Here is a 16,076-nt window from a genome sequence, read left to right as displayed (position 1 = left end):
AACTCATACAGGACAGTATCAGAAAAATTTAGGGTGTAAGTGCTTCCTGAAAAGTCGTGCTAAAATCTAGCATCTACGCAGCCCACATAACAATTTGGCTACTCCTGGTACGCGTTTGCTTTCTGTATTACGGTCGCACGGCGCAAAGACTACTTCCTCAAACTTCAAAACTTCTATTTTTTCAAGAAGACTTGAGCAAAATGTCAAGTTATTTTAAGTTCATCTCAAGACCCAAGAAATCTACTAAGATGTGCTATGTAAAAAACTTTTTTTTTTCTAGAAACACAAAATTTTCCATAATGTTTTCCACAAAGTTCACCGATTAGTATTCAGTTTGGACGTGGCAGCTTTTTTGATAATATTAGTTCAAAATATGCGCAGATCCAGCCGGAGTGTCTGGTGATGGCGCAAAAATGCAGATTAGCGTGCAATTTAGTGAGAAAATGTCAACTGTAGCATCTTGGTTAAGTAAAATTTCTACTGTGGACTCAAAAAAACACTGCCACCTTAACGAGGTGTATCGTTAGCCAAAGTTAGCTTAAAACAAAAGGTAGCAAAAATATTTGAATTTGAAAACCGAATCCAATTTATTTCGGAAACATTTCGGAGTCATTTCTGTCTCAAAATCTTAGAATAGTAAAGAAGTAAAGTGGGCTCTTTTTTTTTGAGACACCGGGATCGAAAACTGTTTGCTCCATTAAGCAACTTACCAAATTATTTCCATTTTACTCCCTATTTTTGGTCAGATGGGAGAGAGACGAGTCTTTTATATATAAAGTTTTTATTTAGGAAACATTTAACACCCTCTAGACCTTATCTAAAGTTCACCAAAGATTACAATGTTTTAGGTTTGGTCACCACCTATATGTAATTTTATTCGATACCCATCCCTGCCGAAGGGAATATAGATTACGCCCAAATTTCTCTTGACATATTTTTTATTGCTACCTATCATTAGAAAACCAGCTAAATCGGAAAACCGTTCGATCCCCTCTCTCCTCGTTGTATCAAAAGCCAATCAAACTGCCATTTTCCGCAGATTTCATTTTTCGCAGCAAAGCCCCCGTAGACTCGAAAAAAAATTCGCCGTTTTGCACGACACGGCGCGACCAGTGGCGTAGATACGTTCGCCGGAGATAAAGGAGTTCAGAATAAACGACCAGATAAATCATACATCAAACATGCCAAAGTTTATTTGTTAAATATGTTCGTGACTCGATTACCCAGATTACCGACGTAAATATATAACGCACATGGACCGATTTATCACGATGCCCGATTTAATATCGTGTTGGCAGAAATGAAGATACCCGATTGCAGTTCTTTTCCAAAACCCTTCGGCGCAGGACCGTAAAAGCATTATTTTGTTTTCTCCTTTATGTGATTGTTGTGCGTGTTGAATTATGAAAATAAAAAACGGCGAGCATTTAGTGAAAAATCTTTAAATTAATAATAATATTACCACGGTCAAATTTTTAATTAAAATTCATATTAACAATTATTAAAATGAATAATAAAAAGAAATAAATTTGAATTGACTTGCACGTCGTAACTCTTTCATTCAAACGCTTGTTGGCCAATAGAAATTTACGACTGGGAATTTTCTTATCAAAATTCGGTATTAATTATTGACGTAGGTTAAAATTTTAAAGTGGCTCACATTTATTTGGATCAGTTGTAACATTAAGTACACATTTAAAAATAAATAGCCTTGAGAATGTCAATATTCTCATGCGACGAAATGCCAGCTTAAATACCTCGTGAGAGCATAATGAATTGCCCCAACAAATTCAGGCTTTAATGAACATTAAAATAATAAATCAATTAATCTATAGTTTTTCTTTTTTTTTTTTAATTGAATTATAACGTTTTTTCTAAAACTTTAATTTTTCTGTTCCCTTCGAGAAAAAGAAGGGTTTGTGTCAAAAATCGTCAGTCGCCGTCTCGCTATATAAGCCTAATGAAAATGTCGATGCTGGGCCGTACCCAAAGAACGTAAATTTTAAATTATATAAGGAAGCGCTTCCCCTCATAGTGGGCGACTACATTTGCGAGTCGCTTAATTTTGTCTGTCGCTTTTTTTTACAGGCCGAAGCGAGAATGTCGAGTTAATTACATGAGCGGAAGGGTTGAGAAATTGGAAAAGCAAAGGAGTGGTTCAGTCAATATATAAAAAAAAAAGATATTTCATACCAATTGAACGTACGGAACGGTATGGGTCGAGCGAAAAATGAATTAGATGAATCGGTAGAGAATTTATTTTTCATTATCCATAAAGGATATATGGCGTGAAGCAATTTTCAAGTAGACGATCGATCTTATAATAATGATAAAAGTTGCCCAAATAGCAGATACCATCCAGCTAAAATTTTTAATAAAGAGAAAAATTGAAACAAATATTGAACTTGAGTTAATTAATAGAATATTTTTAATTTAAGACGAAAACATATAGATGTTCAATTTAAGTTACTGAGAAGAAAAGTTGATACCATTTTTCTTTATTTAAAAAGCAAAAATTCTGGACCAAAAAAAAATTATTATAATTGGGATATTTTAACTTGCCACTAAAAAGCTACATTTTCATTGAACGTTACCAAAAAAAAAGGCATTAATTTAGCTAATTATTATTCAATTTACTAAGAAAAAAAGGCACTGGGCCAAAATAATTAATGCGATATTTTAATTTGCGACAAAAATGCTTATAGACTGCCAATAAACGTTGCTGAGAAAAACAGGGCATTAGTTCAGCAATTTTTTTAATCCAAAAAGTTTAAAACTTTAGATGGAAAGAAATTATAAAACTTGTGATTATTATTGGTATATTTTAATTTGCTACGAAAAGCATTATCCAGCCAATACAATTGAAAAGGAGCTTGCAAACTTTCACAAAATGAAAACAATAATTTCCAGGAACACAAAAAAAGCTCCGTTAAATATTACAAAAAAAAATGCAGAAACGCGACGACGACCAAAATCTCTTATATCGTTACTATCGATTTCTCTCGATTGGCGAAAATCGATTGATTCACCGTAGTTTACAGGGTCGCTAGTCGCTAGTTTCGCATTGGCGGAATTGGCATCTAAGCGTAGTCCGCTTTCGCGTTTCTGCAGTGGGGGCTTAAAGAATTAAGTGAACCTTTTTTTTGCTATGGGAGAAATTTTTTATTTTCAGAAACTTTGATTTGGCTTTTCAGTAACGTTAAGTGACAATCCCAATAAAAATCTCAAATTTTAGCATTTCGACTGAAAACAATTGTCTCAATTAATGCCTTTCTTCTCATTAATTAAAAACCAATTTTCGTGGCAAATTAAAAAATTTTGACAATTAACTTAAGTTCTTTTTTTCAGTCGAGAGTTCTCCAATCGGATTAATACCATTTTTTCTCTCAGTAACATTAATTGAAAAACTACAGTTCGTCGCCATATTTTTAGTTTTTTGATTGAAACTACTTCAACGAAGTCCGTAATTTTTTTTTCGACGAGTTTGATTGTGAAACGGCAGCCGAGTTACGTGGGCTGAGTGGTAACTGCCATTTTGGGCAACATTTTTTATTCTTTCTTATCAAAACAACGAAAAAAAAATGACGTATCTACATTTTGTCGAACCCCCCCCCTCACACCTAGATATAAAAATACTTAAAATATATAAATATAAAAAATTAGAGGTTGAAGTAGTCAATCTATTCGGCAAACACCGAGACAGGTATCCCCCGACCTGATAATAATTTGCACGTAATTTCAGATAAACATAACTAAGGTTGCACAGTATTAAGTAAAAAATGCCAATAAATATAATATATTTTAAACTCAATAGCAAAAAGAAATAATACATTTATGAAAAATGCTAGATTTTTATTTAACGTTACCATTTGAAAAGGTACTTGCGGACTTTCAAAAAAAAGGTCCGCGACATTTTTAAAAATTTTCAAAAACAAGTCACGAAAACGCATACATTTTTAATTTCAGTTACTGAGAAGGCATTAATCGAGCCAATTGTTTTTCAATTGAAAAAAAAAGGCATTAGGCAAAGGCATTAGCTACGACATTAAATTCAAATTTTAAAATTTGATATTATAATTAGGATTTCTATTTGCTACTGAAACGGAAAATTTTCATTTAACGTTACAGAAAAAAAAGGTAAATAAAAAAAATCCCCTGTAGCAAGAAAAGGTAAATTAAAGTTTTAAAAAGTTTCAAAAACAAGCCACGAGAAAGCATCGATTTTTAATTTTAAGTTACTGAAAAGAAAGGCATAAGCTAAGACAATTTTTTTCCATTGAAAAGCTGAAATTTGATATTATAATGCGGATTTCATTTTAATTTTGATTTGACGTTACTGAAACGAAAGACATTGAATTTAGCCAAATCAATTGAAAAAGTACTTGGAAACTTTCAAAAAATTAAAAAAAAAATCCCCTCTAGCAAAAAAAAAGGTACGTTGAATTTTTAAAAATTTCCAAAAACAAAACAAAAATCGGCAACGAAAACTCCCGGAGAGGAGAGAGTCGCCCCGAGACGCGCCCCCACTGCGGAAACGCGACGTCGGACGACGCGTAGACGCCGACGCGAAATATAATTGCGCCGGCAACGCGAATTACCGCCATTCGAAAAACGACACTAGCAACGAACGAACACGCCGTATATTGAAACCGACGACGACTACGACTACCAAAATCTCTGATATCGTTACTATCGATTTCTCCGTTCCGTACTATCGACGGCACGTTTCCGCGAAGAACTATAAGGAAAAGTGATCCTGTGCGCGTATCAGCGCCGCGAGTGATTGAAAAAAATAAATAACGAGCCTGTGAATCGGGGTGAATCGATTTAAGAAAATCGACATGAAGATGAACGTTTCGAGACTGTTCGCGGTACTCGTCACCATCCTCGGAGTTCAGCAGATGGTAATCGCTAAGCCGTATTTCATCAGCCGGTATGTTTATTAAAAATATTTCGAAAAATGTTGCGCTGCTCCCTTTTGCGTATTTTTATTTATTTTTATTTTTTATTTAATGCGAGTTACGTTATCAATTTCGATAAATTTGCAAAATTAGTTAAAACAAAATAAACTGCGTATACGCAAAAACACAATTTATTCCGGATTTATTATTATACAGCGCGTCCCAGCGGAAACGAGACAAAGCAATTGAATGCAATTTTTTGCAATTTTAATCAATGTGACGCAATATGTGCAAAATTTTCTCTGAACATTTTCTAGTTTTGAATCTGCAAATCTACGATAAACCTTGTATATAATAGGCACACGTATATATAGGCTTTAGCTGTTAGATCATTTAAAATCAATCGAGTAGGATCCCTAAATGTTCATCAGTTTTTTTCATGGACACGGAATTTAATTTAACGACATCAAAAGCTTTGAAACATGTCAATGGGATGCATAAATACATCGAAGAGGACAACAAATGAACCCTAGAGGGACATCTTTCTTTGGCAAAGACCCTTGAAATTGCGTCATTTTTGTTTATTTTAAGAAAAACGTTTTCGAGATCAACGTAAACACTTTCTTTTCGCTTCAAACGAAAGTACTTAAATTCTCCTCCTCCGGGCCACAGCCATTCAAAGTTGCTCGAAAACAATTAATTATTTCGAACCGTTTCTAAGCTCAAAAGTATAATAATTGAAAATATATTTTTCTACTCCCTTCTGTAAAATTCTTAATTACATACCGATCTAGAATGCGGAAAGCGTCACTTTGCTACGTGACTTACTTGACCCACGAATCTGAGCCCCTTTGAAAATTTCCGGAATATTACCGCACGGGTAAGGGAGCAATCGGATATTTTCGAAGATTTTACCGCAGGGCTTGAATTTTGAAGTTTGTCAATTCTGACGGTCATGTCATTGAATGATGTATAGTATACAACAAGTGCGGTAAACTTTTTCACTCACTGGTTTTTAAACTTGTGAGTCAAATGCCGTTTACCGCACTTGTTGCATAAAATACTATTAGCGAGCCGCTCCGCTCGTGCCAAATCAAAATCGGGACTAAAATGGCGTTTATCAAACTTGTTGCATAGTATACTATTAGATACCCTAGTAAAAGTTCCGCCCAAAATCAGGGGAGGGAGGATGAAGTGATCTGATGGTTGAAGAGTTGTTAAAAAGACATTTTCTAGAAAAAGGATAACGATAATTTTTATTGAGAGGTTTAACTATAATTCGCATCCGATCGCTTCCAAACCCGTGACTAAAATACCAGAAACACCCGAACCCGTTTAGTGCTTAATGAAGTCGACTTTCTAAAGCGATATCGCCTGATTAGTGCATAATTGTGTGTTTTAGAGGAGGGAGTAAAAAATTTCCAAGATTTCGTGGTTTTTATATGTCTTTAAGCGTTTATTTTGGCGCCAAATTTCTAGGCATTTTATCGTTGCCTTGCTTTTAACTATAACGTTGTCCGGCCAATACGTCACTACCGGCAATATATGGAAAATTAACAAAAACTAATTTTAAACAATAAAACGACCACGCGCTAACGATGCGTCGGACGTATCAGCGGCGTCCCGACGAGGTTAAGCCACGCGCGCCGAAAAAACAACAAAAACAAAACCGAAGATGATCGCCAAAGTTAAATGGAAAACGCAAATTTAAATTCGCGAACGATTCGCCGTTGCGGTACGAAACCGGAACGCGTCGGGAAAACGTGCGTGAAAACTGTTCGCCAAATGCCCGCCTCACCCGGTCGGAACGGAAACGTCCTCCCCGATCTCCTCCGGCACGCCAACTCACGCTCCCCTCCGTGCGAATTACCTGCCGGTAATTTTCCCGGCAGATAGAATCCGCGTCCACTAATCGGACAATGAAAATGTACAAGGGACAGACTAAATTAAAAAAAAAAAACACACACACACACACGCACATATTTTAAAAACTGAAAGGAAAAATATTAATTTGAAAATACGGTAACACCACTAAAGTCCGCATCGTACGGAAACATCGAATATAGTAAACAAATCGATTTACGAAAGCTTTTTTTAAACAATTGCCGGTGAAAATGTTTTTTAAAGTATTTTATTGGCACAAGTTTCGATTTTCGATTTTTTTCACGTTTTTTAATAAAACGATCCACTATACGATCTGGAAATTCAATTTTCTTACAAAAGATTCTTAGACTGTCCCGAAGATTTACAATATTATAATTTTGTTGATACAGGGTGGCCCAAAAGTGTCCCCCCGACATCGACTGTCAACATCAACAACATATATCGACATTTTTGGAATCCTTGGTTGAAGTAAAGGTCACTTACTTAAGAAATTCCTACTCGAATTTTGCATAGATTGATTTTTTTGATTGTTCCATATAAAATTGTGTTGCTACGCTACTGATCCAGGAATTGCAACCAAAATTTAACCACAGACTAAGGAGATGATGCACTACTCAATCAGTTTGACAGCTTATACAGGGTGTCCCAAATCTCAAGATTTCAAATGGATTACACTATATTTTTATTCAGATATAAATTCTATCAATTTTTCTTATATTTAAATTTTACTAACTTTTTGGAATACTCGAGGTTTAAGATAACACCCATATAACTTCTTGTTGAATTTAAAGCTGCCCACATTAGGTCACTTGTTGGCAATATTAGGTATTTTTCAAATAGCAAAGACGTATTTTAAAGATATACGAATAAAACCTATTGGTAACAATACAGGATGTCCATTAATACGTGGAAATTTAGAAAAAATCGACTCTATATTACAAACTTTAACAGATTTAATAAAACTTCAGAATTCATATATAAAGAAACATTTAATAGGTAATCATCTAAGTTGACTTAAAATACGCAATAACAAAAATAAATAATCAAAATTTATAGGCTAACTAAGCGTGGTAGCAACTTTGAATAAATAAATCTATAAAACAAAAAAGAAACCAGAAACAAACAACTAAAAAAAAAACTTAAATATGGTGATACCGTAATATAATTTCAATTTATTCTCCATCCTCTGCAATACACGCGTCACTATTACTTAATGCAAGAATCTCTTGTCTAATTTTTTAAACCTCGAATATTTCAAAAAGTAAATAAAATTTAAATATAAGATAAATTACAAACTTACTTTATTTTTTGCCCTTGAATTGATATCTGAAATAAAAATATAATGTGTTCCATTTGAAAATATTGAAATTTTGTTAACTGTATTCGCCAAAACGCATCTGTCAAACTGATTGACTAGTGCATCATCTCCTTAGTGTATGGTTAAATTTTCCCTGCAATTCCTATATCAGTGGCGTCACAATACAATTTTACGTGGGGCAATCAAAATGTGAAAAAAAAAAAAAACAAATAACATCAATTTTGGCTAAACATTGCAAAATTCGAATAGGAAGAAAGTGATCTTTATTTTAACCAAGGATTCAAAAAATGTCTAAATATGTAGGGTGTTCTATTTAAAATAACAAAGTTAATGTCAGGGGGACAAAATTATAATATTATAAACCTTTAGGAGGGTGCAAGAAACTTTTGGATCGTTTTATTTGGCAAAGTGTTGCTTATATATGAATCGTCAAGTTAAAGTTAAAGATTTAAATTTATAAATGGATGTTTAAATTTAAACATCCATTTATTAAACTAACATTATATATTAAAATAAAATAAAATAAAATAAATAAAAAATAAGGAAATAAAATACCAGCATAAAATATTTAAAATTTAAAGGCAAAAATATACTTTTTTAAACCATAAAATATTTTAAAAAATATATTTTTCAAAAACTGGCCCATAATTGCTGCGAATTTAACAATAAACGTAAAGAAAATAATAAAAAAACATTTAGGAAGAGGGTACATTAAAAAATACATTTCAAATTTAGAAGCAAAATAAGTCACTTTAATGTTAAGATAATAAAAAATCTGACGAAAATTTTGCCTTTGCCAAGGTCGGTATCATTTCCGGACGTATAAGTAAGTCTTCGTAGGCGTATCGATTTTTGGCTAATAATTTTTTTTTGCGCCAGGGCGGGACGCGGGGTAACAAAGAAGGGCTTCTATCGTTCGAATGGTTAATTGTATTTTATTTAATTCTTGATTGCTTGAATTACATTTTTAATAACCGCTTCCGGTTTATTTTGCTAACAAAAAAAAAAACACCGAATCGAACTGTCAACGGTTCGGAATCCGGTTTTCCGGACGGTAAAATAGCGCCCGCATCGGCCCCAACGCCGATTAACTACCGCATCGCCATCGGGCAAACCTGCTTAGTTATTATTATTCCGTTTTGGCCGAATTGTTCACACTAGACACTCGACAAATTTCATTCACGCCGCATACGACAAAGGCCATTTTGAAAAATCAACCTGCTACTACTGTAAAAAAAATAATTTAAATGTTATTTTTATTTGATTTCATTGCGGATGAAACCAAATCCTTCTCTAATTGAAAAAGCCCCAGAAGTAAAAAAACGTTTTACCGGATCCTGACGTCTTTTTCAAAATACGATTTTCCGAACTAATTGAAGCCAAAACATGTCATCAACGGGACCGTTGTCGGACAGACTATAAAAAAAATTGAAAAAAGATCCCGGTCGCACTGATTGAATGGTACGTTTGTGGTCCACGCCCGAGAGGCAATTACAACGTCCCGACGCTCTATTAAAACACGTCAAAGAGGCGTGCGAGACCTGTTGCGCGTCCGAACAAGCTGCCGCTTCGCGACGGGACAAATTTCGAAGCCCCCCCCCCATTGTCCGTTTGACAGCGATTGCACCGGCGGATAATGAAAAATGCACTCGGATCCGGCTCTAGAGACCCTATTGAGATGGCCCGGGAACTCCGGAGCGTTAATTGCTCGCTTATAAAAGGGGGTTGGCTCGCGGAGATCCGACAGTCGACACTAATTTTCGAAAAAAAATTAAATCGATCGGGAATAACGCCGGGAATAAACCGTAAAATAGTGTAGTAAAATAAAACGATCAACTATATGATCGGGAAACCCATAAGAGATGCGAAAAAAAAGTTTCGTACAAAAGTTTGTTGATACAGGGTGTACCAAAAGTGTCCGCCCCGACATCAACTTAGTTATTGTAAATTGGTTAAAATAAAGGTCACTTTCTTAAGACATTCCTACAATTCCCAATTTAAATATCTTATATTTAAATTGGGAATTACAAACTTACCTTATTTATTGTCCTAAAATTGATAACTGAATAAAAACATGGGATGTTCCATTCGAAAATCTTGAGAATTCTGTTAATTGAATTTGCCAAAACGGTATCACCCTGTATAAGCCGAGGCGCATCTGTCAAACTGATTGAGTAGTTTAGTCTGTGGTTAAATTTGCGTTGCAATACTTGTATCAGTAGCGTCATAACACAATTTTATATGGGCCAATCAAAATATGAAAAAAAAACACACATAACCTCAATTTCTATCTAAACTATGCAAAATTCGAGTAGGAATTTCTTAAGAAAGTGACCTTTATTTTAAACAAGGATTCCAAAAATGTCGAAATACACAGGGTACCCCATTTAAAATAACAAAATTAATGTCGGGTTGGAGGACACTTTTGGGACACCCTGTACCAACAAAATTTTAATATTTTAAATATTCAAGAGAATCCGGGAAACTTTTGTACGAAACTTTTTTCGTATCTCCTATGAGCTCCCAGATCGTATAGTGAATCGTTTTATTCGACACACGGTGTACGCTAGTAAGAGACCAGTAGAAAACGTAGTTTCCCCTCGTTAAATGTAATCCACAGCGTGGTTGATGTAAAACCCCGGCAAATCAAGAATTTTGACCCGCAACACCACGTTGCGAATGAAAATGTTGCGAGTGAACATCAGTAAAAGAGTGTACATTGCATCGGTTACACAATTCCTATTTATTTTTTGCAGAGTTAAGCGAGTATCGGACCCTCACCTCGCCGATTTGGAAACCAAGTTGGCGCTCGGCAGCAAGATCAAGGGGTTCGCATTCACGCTGCCAGTGGCGGCGGGCAAGGACCTCGACAAAATGTAAGCGTGCTTTTCTCAAAACATACGCATGTGGGTGTGCAGTATTATTAAATTAACAAAATTTTCATTGTCAGTCATTTTTTTTTAAGGAGTGCCCCGTATATTTTGCGCAAAAAACGCATACAATTTTCACACCAATTAAAAAGATCGTCAACACTTTCGATTTCAAATAGAGTAACGTAGCAAAATTCACGTTCTTCAAATAAATATGCTTCGTTGATCCAGTATACCAGAAGACATTTTGCGAGTTAATTAATTTGAGACGCCCTGTATAACGTTTAACAATTCGACCAAAACTTTTAATCTTCGACCTTGCATTTTTAAAGCTTAAACAACCAAACAATAAATGTCAATTAAATAAATTAACGTACGACGCCCATGGGACCACGTACGCTCCCGATCCGCACCCGCGTGATTTTCTAATTCCGTCCACTTCGACGAACAATCTTACGAGCATTCCGAAATCGATGCCAATTAAAAAGAGGTCGCTCGACGTTGACCCCCTCACCTAAAAGCGATGCTGTTTTCTTTGCGGCGACAGACGACGACGATAACGCGGCGCGTGGGCGTGTCCCGAGGATATTAAAACAAAGGGCCAATGGGAACGGGCCGAGCCCACGCCCGCGCCTCTCTCTTACGGGTTGGGTTAAAAGAGTGGGCGTGTCACGGCGTGACGCCGACTCGCGATTGGTCGAACTTTATACGATCATTAGAGACACATATCGCAGCATGGGCCCGCGCAATCGAAAGATACGCCGCGCTTAATTCGCCACTTTTATCGCGCATCTCTCGTAGTAGCAAGAGGTCACAGGCGGCGGCGGCGCTTCTTATCGGGTTAGCGTTAAAATGTTGCCCGGCCGCCGCCATTTAAGCAAGTTCACTAACCCGTTGTAACATCGTAATCGTAACATAGTACGATTTATTTACTATGGAACGTTTTCAATTGCGTCGCAGGATCAATGGAGGTTTCTGGCGCGGAATAGAGCACACGCCATTTTGAAAACGCCTCCGTCGGTACCAAGGCGTGTGTGGGGGGGAGGGGAAACAATTGACGCGTAATATACGTATCGGATCGAAATGTATCGGTACTATTCTGCAAGTGATAATAATTCAGTCGATTGTTAATTTATTACCAAAAATAATTTAGGGAAGTCGAAATAGCAGAATAATATATCAATTTGTAGTTAATTAAAAAAACCTTGTAGTGGTTCGCTTTTCTCGAAATCAAAAACCGATTTCCCTAGAGCTTGAATTACTAATTTCTTGAATTTCTTGACAGTAGATGTTTAGTAGCAATAGGAAACATTTTGGAATTACCGAATTTATGATCTAGAAGATTTTATGGAAAAACACCTAAATATAAAACTCTATATAACAAAAAGAATATTGCAATATTATTTATATAAATATTCTATGGTCGAATTGCTTTAACATAGACCTTCCAGTTCAAGCACAAAACTAGAAACTAACCAAAACTAGAAAATTTCGGTATAAAATTTTATCATAGAATGATTGTTATTATTCTTATATTTTTGTTATATAAAAATTTTTCTAAAAATGTTCAGTAAAAGTGAAGCGAATTGCTTTCGAGATTGCAAATATAGGGTGTTTCAAAAACTTACACCAAGGCTCGGCCGAAAATTTGTTATCGGAAAAACGCGAAAATTCTTAATTTGCCATATACGAGGTGTCGAATCCTTTTTTTAAAAAACGGATCAAAATATTTGTCAATTATATTAATGTAGCCTCTTGAACAAACAAATCAGTGGCGTACGTGTGACAAATTAGTCCTTTGTCATTAAAAGATTAATTTTGTTCTTTAACTAGATATAAACTGCCAAACGTTCGCTACTGATTTGTTCGCAATTTTAATTATTTACTTTGAATAAGTCACCTTTTTACTCTGGAGTTGTTTTTTGTACAGTACCTCGTTTTCAAGCAAAAACATATAAAAACATGGAAGTTGACAGAACATATTTTTATGAACACTTATTTTTTAGACCCTTTGATCAGAACAAACAATCAAACAAGAAAAAACAATACTAATTAAAATACAAATGATGATCAGTGATGATTTATATTATGTTATATTACATATGCTCGTCAAACAATTTTAATAGCTGGGTGGCAAAAAAAAATTAAAGCAAAAAATTTTAATTGTGAACTCCGAAGGTCCTTTTGATTACTAATAATTATTTTGTTTCAGTGGGCGCAAACGTCGCTCGCAATCCCGACTGCTCGACGTCCTTTTCAACCAATCGGAAGAGGACACCGGGGAACCGTTAATGGACTACCAGGATACCCCGATCTACGCCTACAGCATTGGACTGAAGTAAAAAAAAAATCAAAAAAACCGGGGCCGGACCGACAATTTTCCCACCGGAAAATTCCCAAACCAAACGAGCCGCCAATGGAAAAAATCGTCTTGCTGTACCATAATTTTGCACGTATACCATTTTTTGTGTGTTTACGGCCCAAGTGGCGTTTGTTTTACATTTGAAAAAAAAACTAAACTAAAATGTACTTATAACCACCGATGTTTTCTTTTGTGTCGAGTCAGTTTGGAAAGGATGGTGACCCTTAGTCACATTCGTCGTTTAAACTATCAGTATTATTAGGATTGGGTTGAGTCATAATGTCTAGTCTATACATACATGAATGTATATTTTTTACTATTTATTATTTACCAGCTAGGCGGTAGGACGTGCGAATTCGTCCGCGGTCCCGACCGGGCTGGAAGTCTGCGGACGAATCTGCACGTATACGAACCCCTTTATTTTTTTCGACACGCGCAATCTACACACGTAGCATTAAAAATCACCCCCGTCAAAGAAATGTCCTTTACATGGTCGTATTTTAAACAAGCAGATCGAGGTTGTGCCAAAAAAAAATAAATGGGTTTATTTATTTGCTTATTACAATATTCAGGGTGTTTCCCAAACACCTGACCAAACATAAGGAGTGTCAAAACTCAAAATGTAGCGAAAATGACCATTTTCGGGTTAAAAGCTTTTCATTTCAATTGCTTAACGCTAAAAAAATCATATAGAAATTAAATTAGTGCCGCAAAAATATTGGATAGACCGTCTTCATGGCCGCCACTGGAATTAATAATTACTCATGTACTTACAGAAATGATCATCTCCCAAATGTTGGTCATGTAAGAAACACCCCGTATATCGATAAAATCTCGAATCGAACGATTTTTGTTGTAATTTTTGTACACACCCGTCAAGTCAAAGTTGCGTTTTGTATACCGAGCCGCTTATTATTTATTCCTATTTTTGTTATGTAAATATAATCTTGGAATTATGTGGTTGCGTTTCAGTTGCGCTGTTTACACGCAGAAATACGTATAAAAAATCGTCCAACGTGTATCTCGCGATTAGGCAATACGTTTTTAGAAAAAAAAAGTCATAACAAAAACAAAACTGACCTCAACTACGAACGCACCAACCTTTCCGACGATACACTGTCAAATGTAGATAATAAAAGCGCAAAAACAAACCATATGTGCCACCGCAAAACAATTGGGCAACGTTGTGCGTTATTTTTGTTATTATAACCAATTAATGGGTCCTCTCTATTTGCGAATGTGCAGTTGCGAAATGTTTAAACCACATGTTTACTCCAACGAGATAGTGAAATACGAGAACTCGACTAATTATTCCATGAGGTTTTGCATTTACCTCTAATCCACTCTAGAGTGATCACAGTTGGCTGTTAAACGTCAAAGTCGGCCTCAACCTCAAATCCACAATGAATCAACCGGAACCACGGTTTTCCAATCTCCAATGGTTCAAAAAATAAGACAAGCAGTGTCTAGAACATACAGCTGCTTTTTGTCGAAATCGTATGGTTACATTTAAATTTAAATTCGACCAAACGCCGCGCCATCTATTCGCCGACGGCCGAGTTCTACGTACGCGCCACCTGTCGGTTAATAGCGTGAACAAAAAAATAGCCCAAAACCGGAAAAAATAAACAAACCGGCAACGCCGCTGAGCGCCAGGAACAAAACCGATCGATCGACGATCCCGCCATACGTCACGGAGGGCAATCGCGCACGACCGCCATCGAAAGAGTGAGTGAGAGGGCCAGATGGAAAGCCGCCAGAGGGCGCGCGAGCTCGTATTCCGAGAATTCCGTGAAACGAAACGCGGCGAGCGACGTTGCCACTCGCTCCCCGTTTTCTACAGATTCCGCACAGCTCCGATAAATCGGTCGATTTTAAATTTAAAAAAAAAATCAGATAGTAATTATTTCAAACACTTAATCGTCCTGACGAACAACACCGTCGTTCTCGGCGAAAGATATACTGTGGACTAACTACGTCGCCTACGTACAGCCGAGTATTAGATAATTCTTATTTCTTATTATTTCCACTACGTCCTCTATATCTTGCAGTTACTCTCAACATACTATCTTTGATATGGTTTGCTTTCTTTGCCTGAACAATCTCCTTCCTCTCCTTTTGTTCTTACCGATACTTATTTCCTCTATTTTCATTTTTACACCTAAAACCAGCAAGAAACTACAGTTTTGTGTCGATCTCCATTACTACGTTATATTGCGGTCATTTTAATTACGCTTAGCCCCGTTTTATACGGAATGTATCGACGCAAGTTGTGAATTATTGGAAATAATAATAATTATATCTTTATTTGGACGGTACATTTTAGATCAGCTTAAAAAAACAACAATTTTACTAATGCAATTTAATGACCGTCCTGACATGGTCAAGTTTATCTCTATCTTTTGGAGAAAAAGAAAAAACGTCAAAATTCAAGCCGTGCGGTAAAATCTCCGACAACATCCGATCGCTCCTAAACCGGTGGGTAATATCCCGGAAATGTCCGAACTGGCTTGAATCCGTGGGACAAGCAACTCACTTGACAAAGTGACGCTTTCTGCCAATTTATTTGTATGTATGTATATTTATAAATAAATACACATAATTATTGATTGTTGATATTACATTAATTACATTTCATTTTCATTCAAAGCAATCGGTTTTTTGTACAAACTACGTTTTGACGCCACCTATTGAAATTTTTCTGTTATGTTCATTTGGGACACCATTATAAAAACACATTT

The 16,076-nt window shown here is 35.9% G+C and overlaps 1 protein-coding gene across 1 annotated transcript; it reads left to right on the top strand.

The window, feature by feature from the left end:
- The first annotated feature begins 4,618 nt into the window (after nucleotides 1–4,618).
- On the top strand, nucleotides 4,619–14,623 carry LOC132705922 (uncharacterized). The gene is made up of 3 exons (XM_060676889.1): nucleotides 4,619–4,933; nucleotides 10,860–10,979; nucleotides 13,186–14,623. Exons 1-3 carry the CDS (start codon nucleotides 4,842–4,844, stop codon nucleotides 13,313–13,315), a joined length of 342 nt encoding a protein of 113 aa, XP_060532872.1. The 5' UTR covers nucleotides 4,619–4,841; the 3' UTR covers nucleotides 13,316–14,623.
- Nucleotides 14,624–16,076: the final 1,453 nt, after the last annotated feature.

The sequence above is a fragment of the Cylas formicarius genome, unplaced genomic scaffold, assembly GCF_029955315.1.
Source record: "Cylas formicarius isolate icCylForm1 unplaced genomic scaffold, icCylForm1.1 PGA_scaffold_8__14_contigs__length_24414737, whole genome shotgun sequence".
Classification (NCBI taxonomy): domain Eukaryota; kingdom Metazoa; phylum Arthropoda; class Insecta; order Coleoptera; family Brentidae; genus Cylas; species Cylas formicarius.
Note: the sequence above shows the minus strand (reverse complement) of the source record. Positions and strands in the feature narration are given on the sequence as shown.

Excerpts from the sequence above, each read along its gene's own strand:
- LOC132705922 (XM_060676889.1), top strand. The coding sequence starts at position 4,842 with ATGAAGATGAACGTTTCGAGACTGTTCGCGGTACTCGTCACCATCCTC. Across the intron at positions 4,934-10,859 it reads AAGCCGTATTTCATCAGCCG|AGTTAAGCGAGTATCGGACC; the intron begins GTATGTTTATTA and ends TATTTTTTGCAG. Across the intron at positions 10,980-13,185 it reads GGCAAGGACCTCGACAAAAT|TGGGCGCAAACGTCGCTCGC; the intron begins GTAAGCGTGCTT and ends ATTTTGTTTCAG.